The sequence below is a fragment of the Cetorhinus maximus genome, chromosome 8 (genome assembly GCF_964194155.1).
Source record: "Cetorhinus maximus chromosome 8, sCetMax3.hap1.1, whole genome shotgun sequence".
In the NCBI taxonomy this organism is placed as follows: Eukaryota; Metazoa; Chordata; class Chondrichthyes; order Lamniformes; family Cetorhinidae; genus Cetorhinus; species Cetorhinus maximus.
In genome coordinates, this window is record NC_135886.1 from 121099750 (window position 1) to 121119629 (window position 19880).

The 19880-nt window shown below is 44.0% G+C and overlaps 1 protein-coding gene across 1 annotated transcript in view; it reads left to right on the forward strand.

Annotated features, from left to right (window-relative positions):
* LOC144683927 (calpain-5-like) overlaps nt 1–19880 on the forward strand; it is a 171113-nt gene that overhangs the window by 105288 nt on the left and 45945 nt on the right. Inside the window, exons 3-6 of the mRNA XM_078547509.1 lie at nt 1944–2075; nt 5949–6157; nt 12607–12799; nt 18928–19103. Of these exons, the coding sequence (XP_078403635.1) occupies nt 1944–2075; nt 5949–6157; nt 12607–12799; nt 18928–19103 (710 nt within the window). The remainder of the gene's footprint in view (nt 1–1943; nt 2076–5948; nt 6158–12606; nt 12800–18927; nt 19104–19880) is intronic.

Genomic DNA, 19880 nt, shown 5'->3' on the forward strand with positions numbered 1-19880 from the left:
TCACCTGCAATCATTGGTCAGGATTTTCTGTGTCTGCCGGTGTCGGGCGTGTTCAGTGACGTGAGCGGACAATATGGTGCGATTAGTTGATTAGTTTCACAGCAGCGTGAAAACAGTTTGCGATCACCCGCTCAGCCCGTCAATGGCGGGCTGCATTTCCCACCATCGGACGTCAGGAACCTCACTGCATATCATTATTAGGCCAGCCCGCTGGACTCATCCCCCATCCATCCATCCGCCCACCCTTGACTTGCCACTGTCTGTCAGGCTGCTTATCCAAAATTCTCTGACCTACCTGAATTTAGGAGGTGCTTCTTTAACCATAGTAACTCAAACAATTGTATACATAAGGATTGGGAACAACAGGAACTGAGGAAAAAGATGAGCCAAGTGCTATGTGTCCATCTCTGTCTATTGCTACTCCTTGAGATCTAACCTAGTTCTAAATTCCACCTACTCTGCAGGCTAAAGAATGACCAGAAACAAAAATAAAATTAGCTGGAAAAACTCAGCAGGTCTGACAGCATCTGCAGGGATGAGTACAGTTAACATTTCGAGTCCGTATGTCTCTTCATCAGAACTGAGGAAATATAGAAATGAGGTGAAATATAAGCTGGTTAAGGGGAGGGGTGGGACAGGTGGAGCTGGATAGAGGGCTACCTGTTACTTGCTTGTCCTGCTTTCTACCCTTAATGTCACCATTAGCACATTCTTTAGCTAATATCACCACCGTCAACACCCCTTTGTCCTTTTGTCTATGACATCTTTGGCAGCCTCTTTGCCTCCACCTATCACTGGCCCTCTATCTAGCTCTACCTGTCCTACCCCACACCCCCCTCAACCAGCTTATATTTCACCTCATTTCTATATTTCCTCAGTTCTGATGAAGAGTCATACGGACTCGAAACGTCAACTGTATTCCTCTCCTCAGATGCTGTCAGATCTGCTGAGTTTTTCCAGCTATTTTTATTTTTGTTTCAAATTTCCAGCATCCGCAGTATTTTGCTTTTATCTAAAGAATGACCAGACTCTCCTAGAAATCTCAAGGTTTCTATTTAATGTATTATAAAGTTTTCTAAACTTACTTATTTTAATTAAACATGCATACAAACCCTTTCTCTACCTACCATGGTACCCCCAAGGATTTATTCTTGGCCCCTTCTCATTTCTTACCTACATGCTGCCGCTCTCAGTAATCTCATCTGAAAACACATCAGTTCCTCTGTCACACTGATGATATCCAGCTCTACCTACTACCACCTGTCTCGACCCCTCCACTGCCTTGAAACTTGTCCGGCTTCCAGGACTAGATGAACAGAAATTTCCTCCAAATAAATATTGGGAAGACCTTATGTGGCTCGGTGTCGAATTTTGCTTTATAACACTCTTGTGAAGTGCCTTGGGACATTTTGGTGCTATAGAAAAACTAGTTGTTATTGAAATTCATTAAGAATTTAGAAGAAGCAACAGTATGTGAACCATGTCTTTGCTGTTATCTATGGCTGCTGCATTATATTTTAGTGTCTAAATTCAAAATGACAGTTAACATAGAAAAAGTACTAGCAATATTGTTCAACCTGAGTGAAACAAGGCCTAGCAAATTCAACAGTGTTCTATCTCCGCCATAAAATATTTTTATGCCATATTTCTTTTCTTAGGTCAAGAGTTGAGCCCTTTTTCTAAGAGTGAACGATCTTCTCCAAACACAAAATCCTTGATAGTGGATTCAATGACACTGATTCTCTCATCTCTTTGAAGTGACCTCCCATTCCCCACCTATTCTCACATTTCCAGCATTTTCTATTCAAGGATGAATGACCTCACTATGAATGACCCATCACCAATTCAACCATGTTAACTAGAAGCTGTGAATAAGTTTGCGCAATTTGATGAAATGTGTTCATATTTAGATTAATTTTTCTGTTCTTAATCTCTTGCCCTAGGAGCTGTGTGAATCCCCTCATCTATTTGTCAATGGAATCAGTTCACATGATCTGCACCAAGGGAAACTGGGGAATTGCTGGTTTGTGGCTGCTTGTTCCTGTTTAGCCCTTCGGGAAAGCCTGTGGCAAAAGGTGAGGGCATGTCATTTTCATCACGTCTGGTGTCTTGACACTCTTTAACGCCCGCAGTATTCTTTCCATTGGACTGAATCTTCTGTGAAATGACAATCACCGTCGGATTGCCACTCTGCTCCTATTTTCTTACCTTAGACTGGAGCTCCACATTTCTTGCCTGGACTTCTGACCCAAGCCCACTGAGAAATGTGGAGCGTGCCCACTCCTGGAGTCCTTTCGTTGGAGTGTAGGAACATCAGGAGAACCGAAGCCTCCACCCCACCGCCCCCCTTTACAGCACTAGCTGCCATATTCTGTTAAGTTTAAATACCCCAGCCACTTTAACAAGCTAGAAGAGAAGGCAAGTGTGTAAGGTAAGTGGGTGAGGGGGGTATGATGGGCCGGGGAGGGGGAATCGGGTTATCAGGTAGGGGGGGTTGGGTGGTCAGGGGTGGGAAAGGGTAGTCAGAGGATGAGGGTGGTTAGGGGTGGGGAGGTTGGTAGGGGGTTGGGGCATAATTGGGGTGGGTAGTCAGGGGGTTTCCAGGTGAAATTGGGGTTTGGGTATTAGCTGGGGGAGGTGGGGGGGAGGGGGGGTGGCGGGGGGGGTTGTAGGCCGGTAGTTGAGGGATGGGGGTGTAGACAGTGGGTGGGGAGGGTAGATGTGGGGGAAGTGGCAGTTGGGGATGAAAGCAAAATGCTGCAGATGCTGGAAATCTGAAAATAAAAACAAAAATTGCTGGAAAAACTCAGCGGGTCTGGCAGCATCTGTGGAGAGAGAAACAGAGTTAACATTTCGAGTCCATATGACTTTTCTTCATAGCTAAAAAAGGGTAGTCGGGGGTCAAGGGATGTAGTCGGAATGTAGGGGGCAGTCAGTGTGCTAGGGGTTAGTCGGGAGGTGGAGAGGGTAGTTGGAGATTGGGTTGTAGTTGGGGGTGGGGGAGGTAATTGGGTATTTGGGGGTCTGACGTATAGTCAGATCTGGGGGATAGTCAGAGTGTGGGCGGTAGTCGGAGGGCAGGGAGAGTAGTTGGAGGTTAGTCAATCAGGGGTGGGGATTAGCCATGGCTGTGGGAAGGGTAGTCGGGGTATGGGGGTAATAGGATTGGTCAGGGGTTAGTCAGGGGTCACGGTGGTTGGGGGTGGATCAGAAGGATAGCCCGGGGTCAGGGTGGGAATGTAGTTGGGTGAGTCAGTAGTCTAGTTACCCAGAAGTTAGAATCGGTTTTAATCCTTCTAAGATTCCCTGGATAACTATTCTGCTCAGTGAGTCGGAGCCATCCAAAATCCTTGACTTTAACTCAGAGTTTCAGAGGGTTCGAGGCACAGGGGAATTGCCCATTGGAAATGGAAACTTCCCGGGCAATTCCTATGTAGTCAGTGCGTGAGGACTTCCGAGGGGTCCTCCAGCACATTTTATGGGGTACCTCCAAGGTATGACCCTCCGGAGATTAGAAGGTCTGGGCCATTGCATTTGTCTTTCTTAATTAAGATAACATTCAATGTTCTAATTTTGTCAAATTGTGCTTCAGAAATTCTATTCAGATAACATTTGATTATTTTTGTTATTTGTAGTGTTCACACACTCTGATGAGCTTGGTATTTTATGGCATATTACTATCGTTTGAAATTCTTAATTTCTCACAACTGTCGACTATCATTTAACTCAGCCTTCTTTTTCCTCTGACCTCTGTCACATTTAGAATTAAACGTGTAGTCATACAATTCTGAGCATTAAATGAAGAAATATAGATAGCTGAATGTGTTCTTCATAGGGCAGAACAGGTGTTGGGGGAGAATATGAGGCATAATTTCTGCTGACTTAATCCTCAAAAGAGGAATTAGGTTCAAATACCAACTTTAAAATCCACAGGAGAGAGACTTACTGATTTCCAGGGTCTGGGGTCACTCTTGATACAAAGCAGGTGCCTGCCAGGATTCCTATTGCCAACAAGACGCTGGTCAGTCCTTGGTTGTAAAATGCCAGCAGAGCTGCAGCCAAGACCATACCAGCTACCTTTCACATTGAAACCTCAGGAAGTGGTGATAACAAAGGGAAACTCCTCCCAGATTCCATCCCCCCACCCCCACTCCCAGCATCATTTGCATGTGGCAATTGGGGGAGGGGAATTCCTGGTTGAGGGGAAAGATATTGAGGTTGGGGTGGCGAGGCATTGTTAGGCCTCACTCACGTATTTTGCCTCATTCTCCATTGCTACCCTGTCTCATTTTGGGCCGGATTGCAGAGGAGAATCTAGCCCACTGTGTCATTCCTCGGTCCCGCAAATTCTCAGTCTTGCAGATGAGTTTGATCATCCAGGTGCCTATATGAATATTCATGTAACAGCCATTTTCCTGGTTTGATCCAAAGAAACACGTCAAAGGTTAGTCTGATCACGGTACTGCCCTCCGTAGCAATGAAAGTACAATATGTGAGAAATTCATGGCTGTCTGTTTTGTTAGGGTAAATATGGTGCAAACACTCCATATTTTTCATTGTGAATAATACCAGAACCCACCGGATGGCATATTGGCTTGGCAACTTTTAGTTGGTCAGGGAGATGGTGGTGTATGACCCAGGCTAATGCTCTGAGGACATGGGTTCAAATCCCACCAAGAAAGCATCTGGAGTTAAAAACTGGAATTGAAAAGCTAGTCTAGCAACAGTGACCATGAAACTATCACCAATTGCTGTAAAAACACTTCTGGTTCACTGATGTCTTTTAGGGAAGGGAATCTGCCGTCCTTACCTGGTCTGGCCTACATGTGACTCCAGACCCACAGCAATGTGGTTGGCTCTTAGCTGCCCTCTGAAATAACCTAGCAAGCAACTCAGTTCAAGGGCAATTGGGGATGGGTAACAAATGCTAGCCTTGCCAGTGACACCCACATTCCATGAAAACATTTTAAAGCAGGATTCCTTCCTGACAGAGGCATTAGGCTTCATAAATATACAAACCAGACTATAAAGCTGTTCCCAAATGCAAAAACTCAGATACATATGAGCAGAGATTGGTTGCGTATTCTTCATCTGATTGCCCCAGGCCACCAGTGAATGGGCTAAGCAGAAATTCTTGAAGGGTCCACTGGAGTCTGCTTAATTAAAGGCCCAGCAAATTTTCAGGCTTTATTCAGGTGAACTCAGCAGAAGCAGGAGTGCTTGTCCTGGGGCTGCAAAATTATTCTGGCCTGCTATCTATCAGTACATGAAAGATACCCCCTAGAAAATTGCCTTCACCCACATGCCCAGATCCCTGCTCCCCACTGGCTCAGCTTATTCCCATCGACACGTAAGCTGCAGCAGGCGTCTCACTGGACACCCAAAGTTCTCTGGCGACATTTTAAATCGACCCAAAGCCATATTTGATTTGAGTGTTTTTTAGCAGGTGCATTGAGCTATCGACCTGACAACTCTGTGTCCATTTAAGGCACAAATCAAAAATTTCTCGAAAATCTCTTAAATTTGCTCTTCGCTCCAAAGCCTTAAGTGAAAAGACAAAGAAATGAAAGGTTTCAAGCCTATCTTATTAGGGCAGCGCAACTTATCAAACAGGTCGGGTAGATCAGAATGGGAAAGAAGAGAGAATGAAGAAAGAAGATGGCAGAATTAAAAGATTTATAATTGTGTTTTATAGTTCAAAGTGGTTGCTAAGTTTATATTCACTCTACAATGCCTAATTCCCTGTAACAAATGCAAAATACCGTGGATGCTGGAAATCTGAAATAAAAACAGGACATGCTGGAAACAGAGTTAATATTTCGAGTTAAGGACCTTTCTTCAAGGCTCAGACATGGAACGTTAACTCTGTTTCTCTCTCCACAGACGCTGCCACACCTGCTGAGCATTGCCAGCATTTTCTGTTGTTAATTTCCTGTTGTTGTTTGCAGGTTATTCCAGACTGGAAAAAGCAGGACTGGGACGCAAAAAAGCCGAATAGTTATGCAGGCATCTTTCACTTCCGATTTTGGCGCTTTGCCGAATGGATTGACGTTGTGATTGATGATCGTCTTCCGACAATGAATGAGAAGCTCCTATTTTGTCACTCTAACTCTAAAGAGGAGTTCTGGAGTGCACTCCTGGAGAAGGCATATGCAAAGTAAGATTACGGAAGTGTCAAAATTTATCTTTATACTGAAACCTGGAGCCACTTGCAAGTTACTTGCTATAAGTAGCAAACAATTACATTGAGCTACTCCATTTTTATGAGACCCCGCAGTTTATCCATGTACCTTAAAATCCTGCGCATTGACCACAAATTTGTTATGTCGCCGGATTTCAAATAGATATCTCAATCACATTCATTAGTCATAAAAATTGATCATTTGCTCCAGGTCCCAGGGGCAGGATTTTGGGTTGTTGAGTGGACAGGCCCAGGAGTGGCCCACTGCCCGTGATCAGTCCCCAACTGTGACTTCACACTGGCTGACCAATTGATGATTGGTCCATGATTATGCTTGGCAAAGCCACTGCCTTCCGCTGATCATGAATCTCTCCCACTCTTACTGCCTGCCATCAGGTGCATTGGAAGGATTTACAGACTGATAACCAATCTGTTTGGCTGCATTATGAACACACCTTTCATAGCCATTGAGCCCTGAAGTGGGACGTGAACCCAGAGCTTCCAGCCCAGAAGCAGGGACGCTACCCACTACACTACAAAACCTCCCTACAAGTACAATACAAATAATAAAATATATTTTACATGGTTTGAAATCTAACACAAGGTCTTGTGAAAAACCTGGAGGGTAGTTTGAGCATGGATAATGATGGTTCCACTGCGGCTCTAAATTTCATTTTCAGGAAGATATCAATGGACTGGTCAGGTGGGCAGAAAAGTGGCAAATGGAATTCAACCCAGAGAAGTGTGAGGTGATGCATTTGGGGAGGTCAAACAAGGCAAAGGATTATGCAAGAAATGGGAGGATACTGAGAGGTGTAGAGGAAGTGTGAGACCTAGAAGTGAATGTCGACCAATCCCTGAAGGTATCAGAACAGGTTGATAAGGTGTTTAAGAAGGCATATGGAATCCTTTCATTTATTAGCTGAGGCATAGGATACAAGGGCAGGGAGGTTTTGCTGCAACTGAAACATTAGTTAGGCCACAACTTGAGTACTGTGTGCAGTTCTGGTCACCTCATTACAGAAAAGATGTAATTACAATAGAGAGGGTACAGAGGAGATTTACGGGGATGTTGTCAGGACTGGAAAATTGCAGCTATGAGGAAAGATTGGATAGGCTGGGGTTATTCTCCTTGGAACAGAGGAGGCTGAGGGGAGATTTGATTGTGGGCTTCGTCTGTGTCTTCCTGCAATCCATTGTTACTCTTTTGTGTTTTCTCTTTTGTTTTGGGAATTAGTCATCCTCAAGGCTGGTCCATGGGTTTTGGAACCCCACTGCCCTCTGGTGGATGGTCAGCTCTCGCTGCACCTTCCTGCTGCTTTTCAACTAAGTGAGGCATCACCCTTACTCTTTCCAGTTCAATTTGTGAACTTTCCTGGTCCCCATTTAAATTTGCCATAAGGCTGTTGGCCAAACCAATCATTGGCTTCTGTGCCTGTGCCTTTGGCTTGGGAGCGGGCGCTCTCCTAATTTCTTCCATGTTCCCTGGAACACTTCTGCTCACAAGTAGCGGTGCAGCTCTAGCTATACTCCCTTGTAGCTCTTCAACTAGGTGAGGCATCTCACTCCCATCTGCTCATCTATTCGGGGCCTCCCTTTATCCCTATTTAAAGTTGGAAAAAGGGTCTCTACCAGCCATATTTCAGGCAATTTCTTAACCTTTTTCCTTCCTGTCTTAATAATTTGCCTTCCTTCAGGCTCTTCGACCTTGTGGGACATCTCCCTCACTATCTCTTTCTCTGCTCTGGGAATTTTCCCATCCCTGTTTAATCCTGGGATATCCTGTGAGTCTATTTTAAATTCTATTGGCCCTACCTGGACCTCTCTTAACTCTACTGGCCTGGCTTTGGCCTTGCGAAATTCAAGCAGCTCTCGCTTGGTGGTTAGGCAGTTCTATTTCACCCTTTTGGGCCCCAGAAAATCCCAGGGCCCTCTGCACTCCTGCAGATTTATGCTGGCTGATGCTGGCCTTTTTTTCCTTTTGCTTGTTAACACTTTGCTGCATGCCAAATCATTTCCAAGGGGGAAATCAATTCCCGCTACTGGCATTTCGGGGACAAGTCCTACCATGACAGGGCCTGAAACGAGGTTGCACTCTAGGTGGAGCCTATGAAGGGGTGCAAGCACACAGATCCTTCCCCCACTCCACTGACCAGAGCTTCGGCCTTCAGGGAGGACTCGGGGGTAGGCTTATGTGTCCCTCCAACGCTAAGGACTGAGTAGCCCTGTGTTCGTGGACTTGCTTACATCTTGGGATCGGTACGGTGGGGGGGACATGGTTCCTGAAAGGACAAAACTCCGAAAGCTTCCTGGGAGTCTGTCCGGCTCCGGCACACATTTTGCCATGCTCTCCATGGGGGACGTTTCTGCAGCGAGGGTCCCTGCCTGCTCTGCTGCACTGCCCACTGAGGTCTCCTTTGGGGTGCTACTCCTACGGAGCCCTATTAGACCCACAGGCTGCACTTGCAACTTTCAGCATTCGGATGTGGAGTGACTTATTTTATTACAATTACAACACATCGGTCTCCAGGTGTTCTCTTTTCGGATTCAGGAGGGCTTCTCGCACTTGTGCTTTCTCTTCTGGTTGCCCTGCTTGTCTTCCCAATGGCCATGGGAATGGTTTGGGAAAGGTCTGCCTGAGTTTCCAGGCCTATGGGTGAGATTGTAGCTGTCTGCTGTGACGGCTGCATCCCGGGCTGTGGGGATTCTCTGCTCCTGCAAGCGTGTCCTCAAGCTGGAGGGTAAGCACTTTTGAAATTCCTCTAACAAGATCAAACTCACGCAATCCCTCATAGGTGCGTGGGATTTTTAAAGACCGTACCAATCGATCAAACAGACTTTGTTTCTGCTGTTTGAACTTGATGTAGGTTTGTGTGGGTTTCTTGCGAGTGTTCTGGAATTGCTGGCGATGTGCCTCAAGGACTAACTCGTAGGCCACAGACTTGGTCTGTTCATAATTCATGGATGTATCAGGAGCCAGCATGGAATAGACCTTCTGGACTCTCCCTGACAGCTGCCCTTGAATGTCCAGATATCCGATGGCCATTTTACCCGTCCTGCTACTTTCTCAGAAGTTGCAAAAAATGACTCCATATCACTCCCTTCGAATTTGGGAATTAATCAAGTGTTTACTTGAGGGTTTCAGAGAGTGGTTTGGGATTTTGAAGGTAGGGGGTGCTACTGGGTAGAGAGAGATTTTCCCTCGCAGTTTCCAGCTGCCTGCTCTCTCTCTCTCTCTCTCTCCCTTTGAGTTGCTAGCTTCATTTCCAATTGTCGGAGCTGGAATTCTCTTTCCCTCTACTGTTCCCTTTCCTGAGCTTCTCTTTCTTTCTTTCTTCCCCTCTCCTGAAATTCTAGCTGCATTCTGAGCTTTACCAGCTCGTGTTTGGCTAGGGGAGGGGATTCGGAGTCAAGGTTAAGCCCTTCATCTACTTGCTCTATCGGATATGTGAGATCCAAATGTTCTAGCAGCTGCTGGATCAGTTCATTCCTCTTCACTTTATTGGGCAATTTTAACTGTACCTCCCTAGTCTCAGCTTTCAGTTGTTCTGTGCTAAGTGATGCCATATGTTTCGTTGTTCTGGTCTCCTTGTTTGACCCGCATCTGTGTATTGAAAGTTGCCATTTTCTTACTGTTAGGGAAAAGGAATTTTCTGTGGTAAGTTACTGTGGTTAAAATTCATTCCAGCCAACGAGTTTTTCCTTTTAGCTTTCAATTGGCTCTTTTCCCTTAGATTTGGCTTGTGTCTTAACTTTGACTCTGGTCAAATTCAAATGGGCGATCCTGGGTTTGAACCCCCAACTTCTGTTACAGGGGTGTGGGGGGGTGGGAACTGTTCAAACAGCACTAATTTTCCTCTCACCACCCACCCATAAACAGAAAGGTGTTTTGATTTGTTTCCTTTTTAATTAGCGGTGGCATATCTCCCAACCCCTTAGTTGTGTGATCCAATTCCCACTCATAACCCCATAGCAAACGCGAGGTAGGATGAACTCAAAAGGTTAGTTTATTGCACACATTCAAAAACTGTGAAAAGGATGGTCGCAATGCCCCCCTCTGCACACATATGGTAAAGAGAGGGATAGAGAAAAGATGATTTTACAGTGCAGAGCCCACAGAGAAAATAAATATTGGCTCAAGTGAGGTCCAGAATCAAAATTCCATGAGGAATTCCTTCACGGAGGTCAGTGGGCTGAAAACTGGTGGTGTAAAATTAGCTTTTCAGGTGGTATTGGCTTCACAAGATGAAATAGGCACACAGAGATGAATCAGTTTGTAGGTGGTGGTACATAAATTTCAGCAGAAGCAAGGTAGATGGGGACCAGTTGTCGAATCAGGACAGAGCACATTCCATGTGGCCTGCTTGTCAGATGTTAAAGCAGCAGACTAGGCTTGCAGCCCAGGAAGGCAATATTAACTTGTTCAACAAGCCAGAGTCTTAGGTCATGTGACCTTACCTCTCCACAATATCTTCAACAAAGGGCATTTATCCAGTGCCTGGAAATTGGCTTTGTGATCCAGGCTGATAACATCTCAGCCACTATGGGTTGAAAGATGTGCTATTTGTTGAGGGTCTGTTATTTGGGAAGTCATTGTCTTTGTAGACTCTCTGAGTCCGCTGACAGACCTGGTTTATCAAATACAAATGGTCTTCATGTAGCTCCCTTTGAAGTTGGGCTCTGTAGTCCCCAGGTGGTCTGGTAGTAGCTCCTCAGAAGCTCAGGGGTGTGACATTCCTGAGACTGGGAAGTGGCTTTTTTTGTTCTGGTGACTCAGACAATAACTCATAGACAGAGTGTCAGACATCTTAATGGCCTTTGTTCAGCCATAAGGTCCAGTTTAAAATTAAGAAATGACAATGAGGATATATTTAGTGTTAGGTTCTGTTCTGTCACAAGACTATTCCATCCTCTCTCCCAAGTGTCTAGTGCATCGCTGCTGATGTCACTGTCACATCATGATCTGCACCACTCATTACCATAACTATTCAATTAACCTATAATACTATATACAGTCGTGGCAGCAGTGTCAGGTGCTACTTGGCTATAGCAATAGGTACTCTTACCCTTTGATACACTCTGTTTACCTTTTTAAACCATCATAAGAGTCCCAGAACTTAGAACATACGAGAATGACACGCAGGAAAAGATCAGCTGGTCCCACCTCTCCTACACCCATGATGGCTGGAGCATCATGAGGAGACATTTTCTGACCCTTCACCAACCCCTCTCATGTAGTTTGGTGCCTCAACTGGCTTCAGGCTGAACCCTGCTGCTTGCTGCTTTCACTCGGTGGTCTTCTGCTTTTGGCGTCGAGGTGGTTTAAAACTGCAGATGGACGATCTATCTGTTCTTCTGGAGACAGAATGTGGTGTTGAGTTCTTTCTTTAAAATCTCTGCCTGTTGCACATGGAGAGAGAGTCAAACAATAACAGCCAGCACCAAAAGCTTGCATGTTGGGTGGAGACAGAGAGAGAGAGAGAGGAAGGATCTCTCTCAACTTCTCAGCTGCTTGTCCTCCATTCTGCTGAGAAAACATGAGCTTAAAACATACAAAGTATTGGCTTGTCATGTGATTACTCTCTCCAACAGACTGGTAATTCAAATATGATTGTGCACTTCAATTGTAACTTGTTTAGGTCAGGTCTGGGAATTCCCCCTCTTAACCATTGTTCAAGTGATTAGGTTTGATGGTTTGCCTCCACCTCGTTGAGTATCTTGATGCTGTGCTGATGGAATAGGAAATATGGCTCATTCATGTTCCTCTGAGGTCACTGTCTTTGGTGAGGTTTTGCAGACTCCATCTCATTGGGGTTGGAATGTGGAATGTACAATAATGTAAATTAGGTAGCCATCTTGGCTGTGAGTTCAAGTCACTTTAGTCTGTGTTTTAAAAAGTCTATTTTTATAAGTTCAATTGATATTCCCAGCTGGTGGATTAAAAATCATTATTTGGCATAAAGCACATATTCATGACACTTAACCTTTAAAAATGTGTTGATGGTAGGAGGAATATTATGGTTTTGGATGGAAATACTGGTAACTGGTAATTAATTGTAGTCTACCAAGGACCATAGGCATCTCTCTCCATTAAAGTGTGACAATTATATATAACGTCAGAGGCATCATTCCACATTGAGGGTGGAGCAAGGCAAGGAGGCAGACCTCCATGAACTACCACAGCTGGTTCGGGGATTGAACTTGTGCTGTTTGTATCATTCTGCACCACGCTTTAGCCATCTAGCTAACTGGAGTAGAAGAAGCACTATGAATATCAATTTAAGCACAGAGATTATGCAGGAAGGAAAAGCAGATAGGATGGTGCATTTGGAGTTAGATTCAATTTTTTGATTGTTGTTCCCCTTGACTCTACCAAAGCAGCATGTGGTGGTTTGGTGTGACATTGATTGTATTTTTGTCTACAGGTTGTCCGGATGCTATGAAGCCCTGGATGGAGGGAACACTGGCGATGCGATCATCGATTTCACTGCCTCAGTAGCAGAAACCATAGACCTGCAAGAGATCAACTATGCAAAAGACAGCGTCAAAAGGCTGAAGCTGTTTGAGAAGCTGTTGAAAGTGTACAACCGAGGAGGGCTGATCAGCTGTTCTATCCATGTATGTCACTCCATTCTACCTCATTCTATGTATAAAGCAGACACATCATGCCACTGCAGGATAGCTATGGCCAATAATTATATGTTGAGCTGCAGTGAAGGACATAATCCAGACTGATGCCCAGTTACACAATGTTATGCACCATCCTATCTGCTTTTCCTTCCTGCCTAATCTCTGTGCTTAAGTTAATATTCATAGTGCTACTTCCACCCCAGTTAGTTCGATGGCTAGACTGTGATGCAATCCCTGAACCAGCTGTGGTAGTTCATGGAGGTCTACCTCCTTCCCTTGCCCCACACTCAAGGTGGAATGGTGCCTCTCAAGCTATATATAACCAAATAGGCTAATAGAATAAAATACATTGGACACTGTGATCAAAATGAACATTCCAGAATATTCATTGGCATAATCATGGACTGATCTGAATAATATTGAAAAGTGGATGGAGCTGTACTATGGCTGTAACACCATCTTTTCAGCTCCAAAACACGTGTCCTAACCTGTTCCAGACTGCTGTGATGAATGTATCATTTATTTACAGGATATTTCAATGAAAAGAGTTTGCTTCCTGTGGACATCAATCAATAGCATTGATTCTAAAACGGTCAATGCCATTCAGAAAAATCATTGGGATGATAGTGGGGATAACAAAAACCTCACACTGGTGCAGTAAGAAGTATTCTTCAGAGTTTGGATTAAGGTGCTTGTTGAGATAGAGCAGAGGAAACTTTAACTATTATATATCCCATGCCAAGTATGACTGAGGGGGAGAAATATGTTCATGTAGTGCTACATGGCATTCTTCAATCATATCAATGGCTAGCAATGGCATCAGATGAATTGATTTTTCCCTCATAGAGTACCAAATAAATAGCGCAGAGGGAGATTTATTCTGCATCTACCCTATTCTATTTATGATACTGCATGCCAAATGTCAGGAAGAGTGCATTTAAACTGCAAGCAATGGTCTGAAATCAAAACTCACAAAGACTAATCAGAAAGCCTCTGCTGGTTAAAGTTGAAATGTTTTGAGATTTTAGTTGGAAGCTTGCATACTTAAAATATTTAATTCAAATTCAGGATAATTTTACAAGTGTTCCCGTATTCCAAAGGGAGGAATAATTTGCTTGCATAGCACCACTTCTAGCCCTGCCAGCCCCTGAGAAATCGATGTAAATTGTAATGGAGCCATTCCCTTGTAGTATTCCTAATCTCACCGCTAACATTCAGCAACCTGATCGGAAAGTCCTCATTCTCAAATGAAGCATTAATTGAAGTGTTTTATTACTTTATGTCTCAATTTAATGGCCAGAATATTGCCTTCGGTGTGCGGGGGCGGGCCCGACATGCCGACACGTAAAATGACGCGCGATGATGTTGGGCGTGCGTCCTGACATCACCGCGCGTCATTTCGATATTGCATTCGGTGGGCGCGCACCAGAGGCCGCTGCGCACTCGCTGAACTGTCAACGGCCTATTAAGGCCATTGAAAAAACAATTAAAGTTGTTGGCAATGCTGTTCGTCCAACCTTTAGGTTGGCGGGGGGCAGGCAAAGAGCCCAAGCAGCCTTCGCGTTTTTCAGGAAATCTCATCCACGGGCGGGATGAGGTTTCCTGAAGGTTTTATAAAATAAATAAATAAATTTTGCTAACTTGACAAACATGTCCCAGCTCATGTGACACTGTCACATGAGGGTGCATGTTTAAATAATTTTTTAGGTCATTTATTGAGGAGTTTCGTTATCAACTTAATCTCCCTGAGGCAGCTCCGTGCTTCAGGGAGATTTCTGAGCTCTTTCGCCCAGGTCCCGACTCTCCCTCCTCCCTCCGCCCGCACAGGTAGTACTGAGCACTACCAGCCGCGCATTACGCTGGGCGAGCCTTAATAGGCTCGCTAACATAAAATGGCAGCACACAGCCGATCACGGGCGGCGATTGGCTCCACGCCCCGCGCCCACCCCTGCTCGGTCCCACTCAGCCAGCCCGACATAGGTAAGATACAGCCCAAGTCTTACATATAACACTGTAATTTAAAAAGGCGACAGACAGGCTTTACTATTCAATAGACTGATATGTTCACATGATAATAAACAAGCAGATACTTGGCACAGTAGTTACAAAGTATCTAGCCAGATATAAACAGACGTAACCTTATAACACCGTAAAGGAACCCAATATACTGGCACGGAGCACTGAGACAGAAAAACAACAACTCAAAATATGCCTTCCTAATGAAAACTAATGCATTCTTGGGTTTCTAGCCTAATAATAAAAGTAGACAGCCCACCCACTCAGAAAGGACCACACACTCATCCTCCTGAAAATTAATATGAAGATAAATACCTTTTTAGACATGTGGCACAAAATAGATGCTTGAGGAAAATGTGCCAATGTCTTTGGTAAAAAAAAATCAGAAATCAATTAACAAAAATTAAAACATTCCTCAAATAGCTACCAAACTACTTTCTATAGCTCTTCGAAGAGGGAGATGCCAGTGAGTTTGAATGCCACCACACTTCGCATTGACAACAGTGGCACACAAGTTTGGTTTCTCCTTCACCCATAGTGTGGAGTTGCTGATTTCAGTCATGTTGCTGTGAAGAGCTGGCAGCCAAGGACTTCCCACTGCAAGTGAACAAGTGTATAAAGTGGGGGGATGGGCGTTGGTGGAAGTATCAGACAGAGATTCATCACTGGGCTGCAGTCATAAAGCTCCTGATGTCCGCAGTTTTCCTCTTAGATACAAAAAACACTTAGCCTGAGAAATGAGAATTATTCATGCCTTCACAAAACCTTTAAAAAGTTAAAATGACCAATTATAGACAACTATACAATAAACTAACTCTTTAATATTGCAGCTGCAGACCCCCTTCAGCAAAGATTTGTTATCACAGAACTAGATTGTGGTTCTGTGGAAAAAAAAGGATTGAAGTCAGTTTGTGGTGTTCTGACATCATGGCCAGGATTTCCCAGTCGGTGAGCGGGGGGGCGGGGCCTGCTCGCCGACGCGTAAAATTGAGGCCATTGACAGAGTCATTAATGTAATTAAGGTTGGCGGGCAGGCCGGGAGTCCTGCCAGGCATTAGAAAAAGCATGAAACCTCATCTACGGGCGGGATGAGGTTTCATGTAGGTTTTTAAAAATGTCATTGAACTGTATTAAAAAGTTATGGACATGTCCCAGCTCATGTGACAGTGTCAGGGAAATATTTTTTCAAATTTTTCACTGTACAGCCGATCTCCCTGAGGCAGCACTTAGCCTCAGGGAGATGAGTGCACTCTTTTGTGCACATGCGTGAAAAATGGCGGCACGCCCCTCCACGCGCCCACTCTTAAACTTCCCCCCTAATGGGGGGAAAATTCTGCCCCATATTTGTGGGAATATAATTGGCAAATCACCTGCAGGGAGAAATTAAAATGGTGGGATCCCCTTAATCTAGCCGCAAGTATTTTAATACTCAGCTGCAGTCATGATCCCAGTCTAGTGCATTACATATGTTGCAAGAGTTTATTTGGAAGCCTGAAAATCTACCTAAAGTATAAGGAGGAGCTAAGTCATAATCAAACAAAAACTCATAGGGCCAGACTTTTACCATCGAGGCAGATAGCTTGAATCAGGAAATTTCCTGGCTCGGCACACCCGCATCAGGAAAAAGTGGCCTGAATGGCACAATTTTCATTTCGGGTTTTGGCGGGGATAAAGGATGGTGTCGGGCCCACCATACCCAAACACAGATTGGAGGCGGAAAAAGGAGCTAACTAATGGTGAGACTGTTTAAAAGACTCATCTCAGTTCTCCAGGACTTCGTCCCAGTTGCTTTATTAAATATAAGGCCATCTAGCCCTCACCCCCTCATGTCTTCTCACCCCCCTACCCTTTCCCCATGGCCCATCCATGCCAACACATGCCAACCCATGCCACCCACCCATCCCTCTCTTTGTGGTCTCTTCCAATTTTCTGTCCATGCCTGTTTTCTTTTCTTGTAGTTACAGCTTTAAATTGCATTGCCTCTTTAAGACTGTGAGTGCAGTAACCATTATTTTACACCCAGGCTGTCGGCAGCTGTCGGCTTTCTTTGTTGAGAGTTTCGCACACTTTTTTGCTTTTGGCGGGCTCTCCAGCAATTAGCCACACCATTTTTTATAAAACTTTTAAACTTTGAAAGCTTTTCCTTTTGTTTTCTCAAGGCCACTGCAGCGAATTCTTCTGTTTCTTTCAAACTCTGCAGGTTCCAGTGAGCTCAAGGTCCAATCAGAGCCCATTTTTTCAAAACTCGAAGAGACAGCACTTCTTTTTGCTCTGATTGCTGTATTTTTAAAAATCTTCAGAGCAGCAGCAATTCTTTGTTTTTCTTAAACTCTGTACGCTTTTTCTTTTGTTCTTTCTATGCTCTGCGGGCTTCTCTATTTAAATCTGCCAGCCTTGAAAACTTTTTTTTAAATGCAGCCATCTTCCAGCTGCCCTCTGGATGCTGAGCCTTTGGGGCTGCCACCTATTCTAAAATGTAAGTACAGCTACATTTTTGTATTTTTGCTCACCATCTCATGAACAGTGTCACTCAGGTTCTTGCAATTTTCTGTAAGGCACTTCCACTCACTCTGGTGGATTCCTCACTTCCAAATCTGTAGGGAAGCTTCTCCAACTTTTTCTTCAAGTTTTTTTCTTAGATGCACGTCTCTCTAGTTAGACTTTAGTTGCTTTTAGTTTCTCATACCTTGAGATGTTGCTCTTGGTTCATGCACTTAACTGCTACCACTCATATCACCGCAGATCACCATGTCAGATTATGATGCTATTTCTGATGCAGTATCTTGTAGAAGTGACTACTGCTGCCAACTATGTTGTGCTATGCTGATAGCGCTGATATCCCACCACTGCTAACCATGTTGTAATATGGTGCGAGATGGTGTCTCAATGATGAGATCTTGAGACTTGTATATTTAAACATGAATCCTTTATTGTTAACTTTTAACTATTTGCAGATCCCAGGTTACTGTCATGCATGGTGCTGTTACCTCCATGTAGACTGTTCCAGTGTGTTCTCCCTGGACTGTTCTCTCAGTCTATTACCAAGTAACTCTATGCATCATACCGTGGGTGGTGCTAGTCTCCAATCCAACATTAACCCTTGCTCTGCCGAGCAACTTTACATTACAATGGCATGCAGGCATATACATCATACAACACAGCTGATTTGTAATTCATGCCTGTGTGCTTGATGCTCTGCCCCTTTTCTCCTACCGGGATCTGTCAGAAATGTGGACAGGATGTCCAGGACCAGGTCCCATCTGCGAATTTTAAAGGTCCGTGGAGTCTCCACCACTCTGCAAAAATATGATTTGCTTGTGCAATGACTAATATTTATTTTGATTTTAGTGGATTTACTTAAATCCACGACTCTCTGCAGTATATATAGGCAGAAATGGTTCAGACTTTTGGGTTGATTGGAACTTTAATTTTGCCATAGTGCAGAAGCAATGGGAGACATCTCATAAGACTTCAAGACAATTAGTTCCCAAAGTTGGAAAGATCATAAAAAGATAAGAATGCTGCATCTATAAAACCATTTTTTTTAATAAAATAAAGGCTTTACACTTAAATTGTGACGTCTTGTTTGAGAAACTAATTAGTATACCCGCTGCAACTATCCATATTATAATAAGTATAATCATTTTTGTCCAGTGGATTTGCTTATTGAAGTCTCAAACAAGGCGTGATGTGGGGATGCTCTGTCACTTTTCTATGATGAGACAAAGATCCTGTGTAGGCACAGGATAGATTAAATAGCTAAAGCAATTTACTGAAAGGTATTTTATTTGACATCCTGAGCAAGTTTCCCTAGATCAAGATCATGAGGAATTTGAGAGTAAACTAAAGACAGTAACTAAACTATTTAGGAGAATAATGCAGACAAGACCCAAAAACACAATGCTCTTTTTCTGAACACTTCTTACTTGTTTATTTTAAATTTAAAATATTTTGTTCTCTGGCTCCAAGCTTCCATTGTTAATTTTGAAGGAAGGAGTGTCATTAAAAGATTGCTATTTGAGTGATGAAGATCCAGTTTTCCAACAAATCAAGTCGTCAAAGCCTGAAATATGAAATGAAGTTCAATTGTATTTTTGCAGTTAAAATCTGACAGCAAACTGGAACCCAGCAAGATGCAGGGTCTGGAGATTAACCATTCATATTCTGTGACAAAAGTGCAGAAAGTTCGACTGGGTAACACTGAAGAAAAACTGTTTATGATCAAAATGAGGAACCCATGGGGAAGAGGCGAGTGGTTGGGCCCATGGAGTGATAAGTAAGTAATAAATGATGCTGGTCCATTAATGAAATGTAAAAGCTGAAGTGGAGAAGTCTGCGAATCGGGATTTTTGTGTACGAGCGAAGAAACATATAGCTTCTTAAATTATTTTGGATTAATTTTCTCTCCTTCATATTGACATGCACAAAATGAGCAAACCATATTTAAAGAAAACCCTCCAGGTGTTTTACAGCCTTGGTTTGAACATGGACAAAGGAGCTGAGCTCCAGAGGCAAGGCGAGAGAAACTGCCCTTGACATCAAGGCAGCATTTGACCGAGTGTGGCATCAAGGAGCCCTAGCAAAACTGGAGTCAATGGGAATCAGGGGGGAAACTCTCCACTGGTTGTAGTCATACCCAGCACAAAGGAAGATGGTTGCAATTGTTGGAGGTCAATCATCTCAGTTCTAGGACATCACTACAGGAGTTCCTCAGGGCAGTGCCTTAGGCCCAACCATCTTCAGCTGCTTCATCAATGACCTTCCTTCCATCATAAGGTCAGACGTGGGAATGTTCACTGATGATTGCACAATGTTCAGCACCATTCACAACGACTCAGATACTGAAGCAGCTTGTGTCCAAAAGCAGCCAGACCTGGACAATATCGAGGCTTGGGCTGACAAAGGCAAAGTAGTGCAGAGCCTTGATGAATAGCTCACACTGAACTTAGCTTCCTCTTCCACATCCATTCCATCAACAACAGGTGTTTTATTTCACCTCCAGGATATCACTCAACCCCATCCTTACATCTTCCCTTGAAAAAGTAACCTTGAC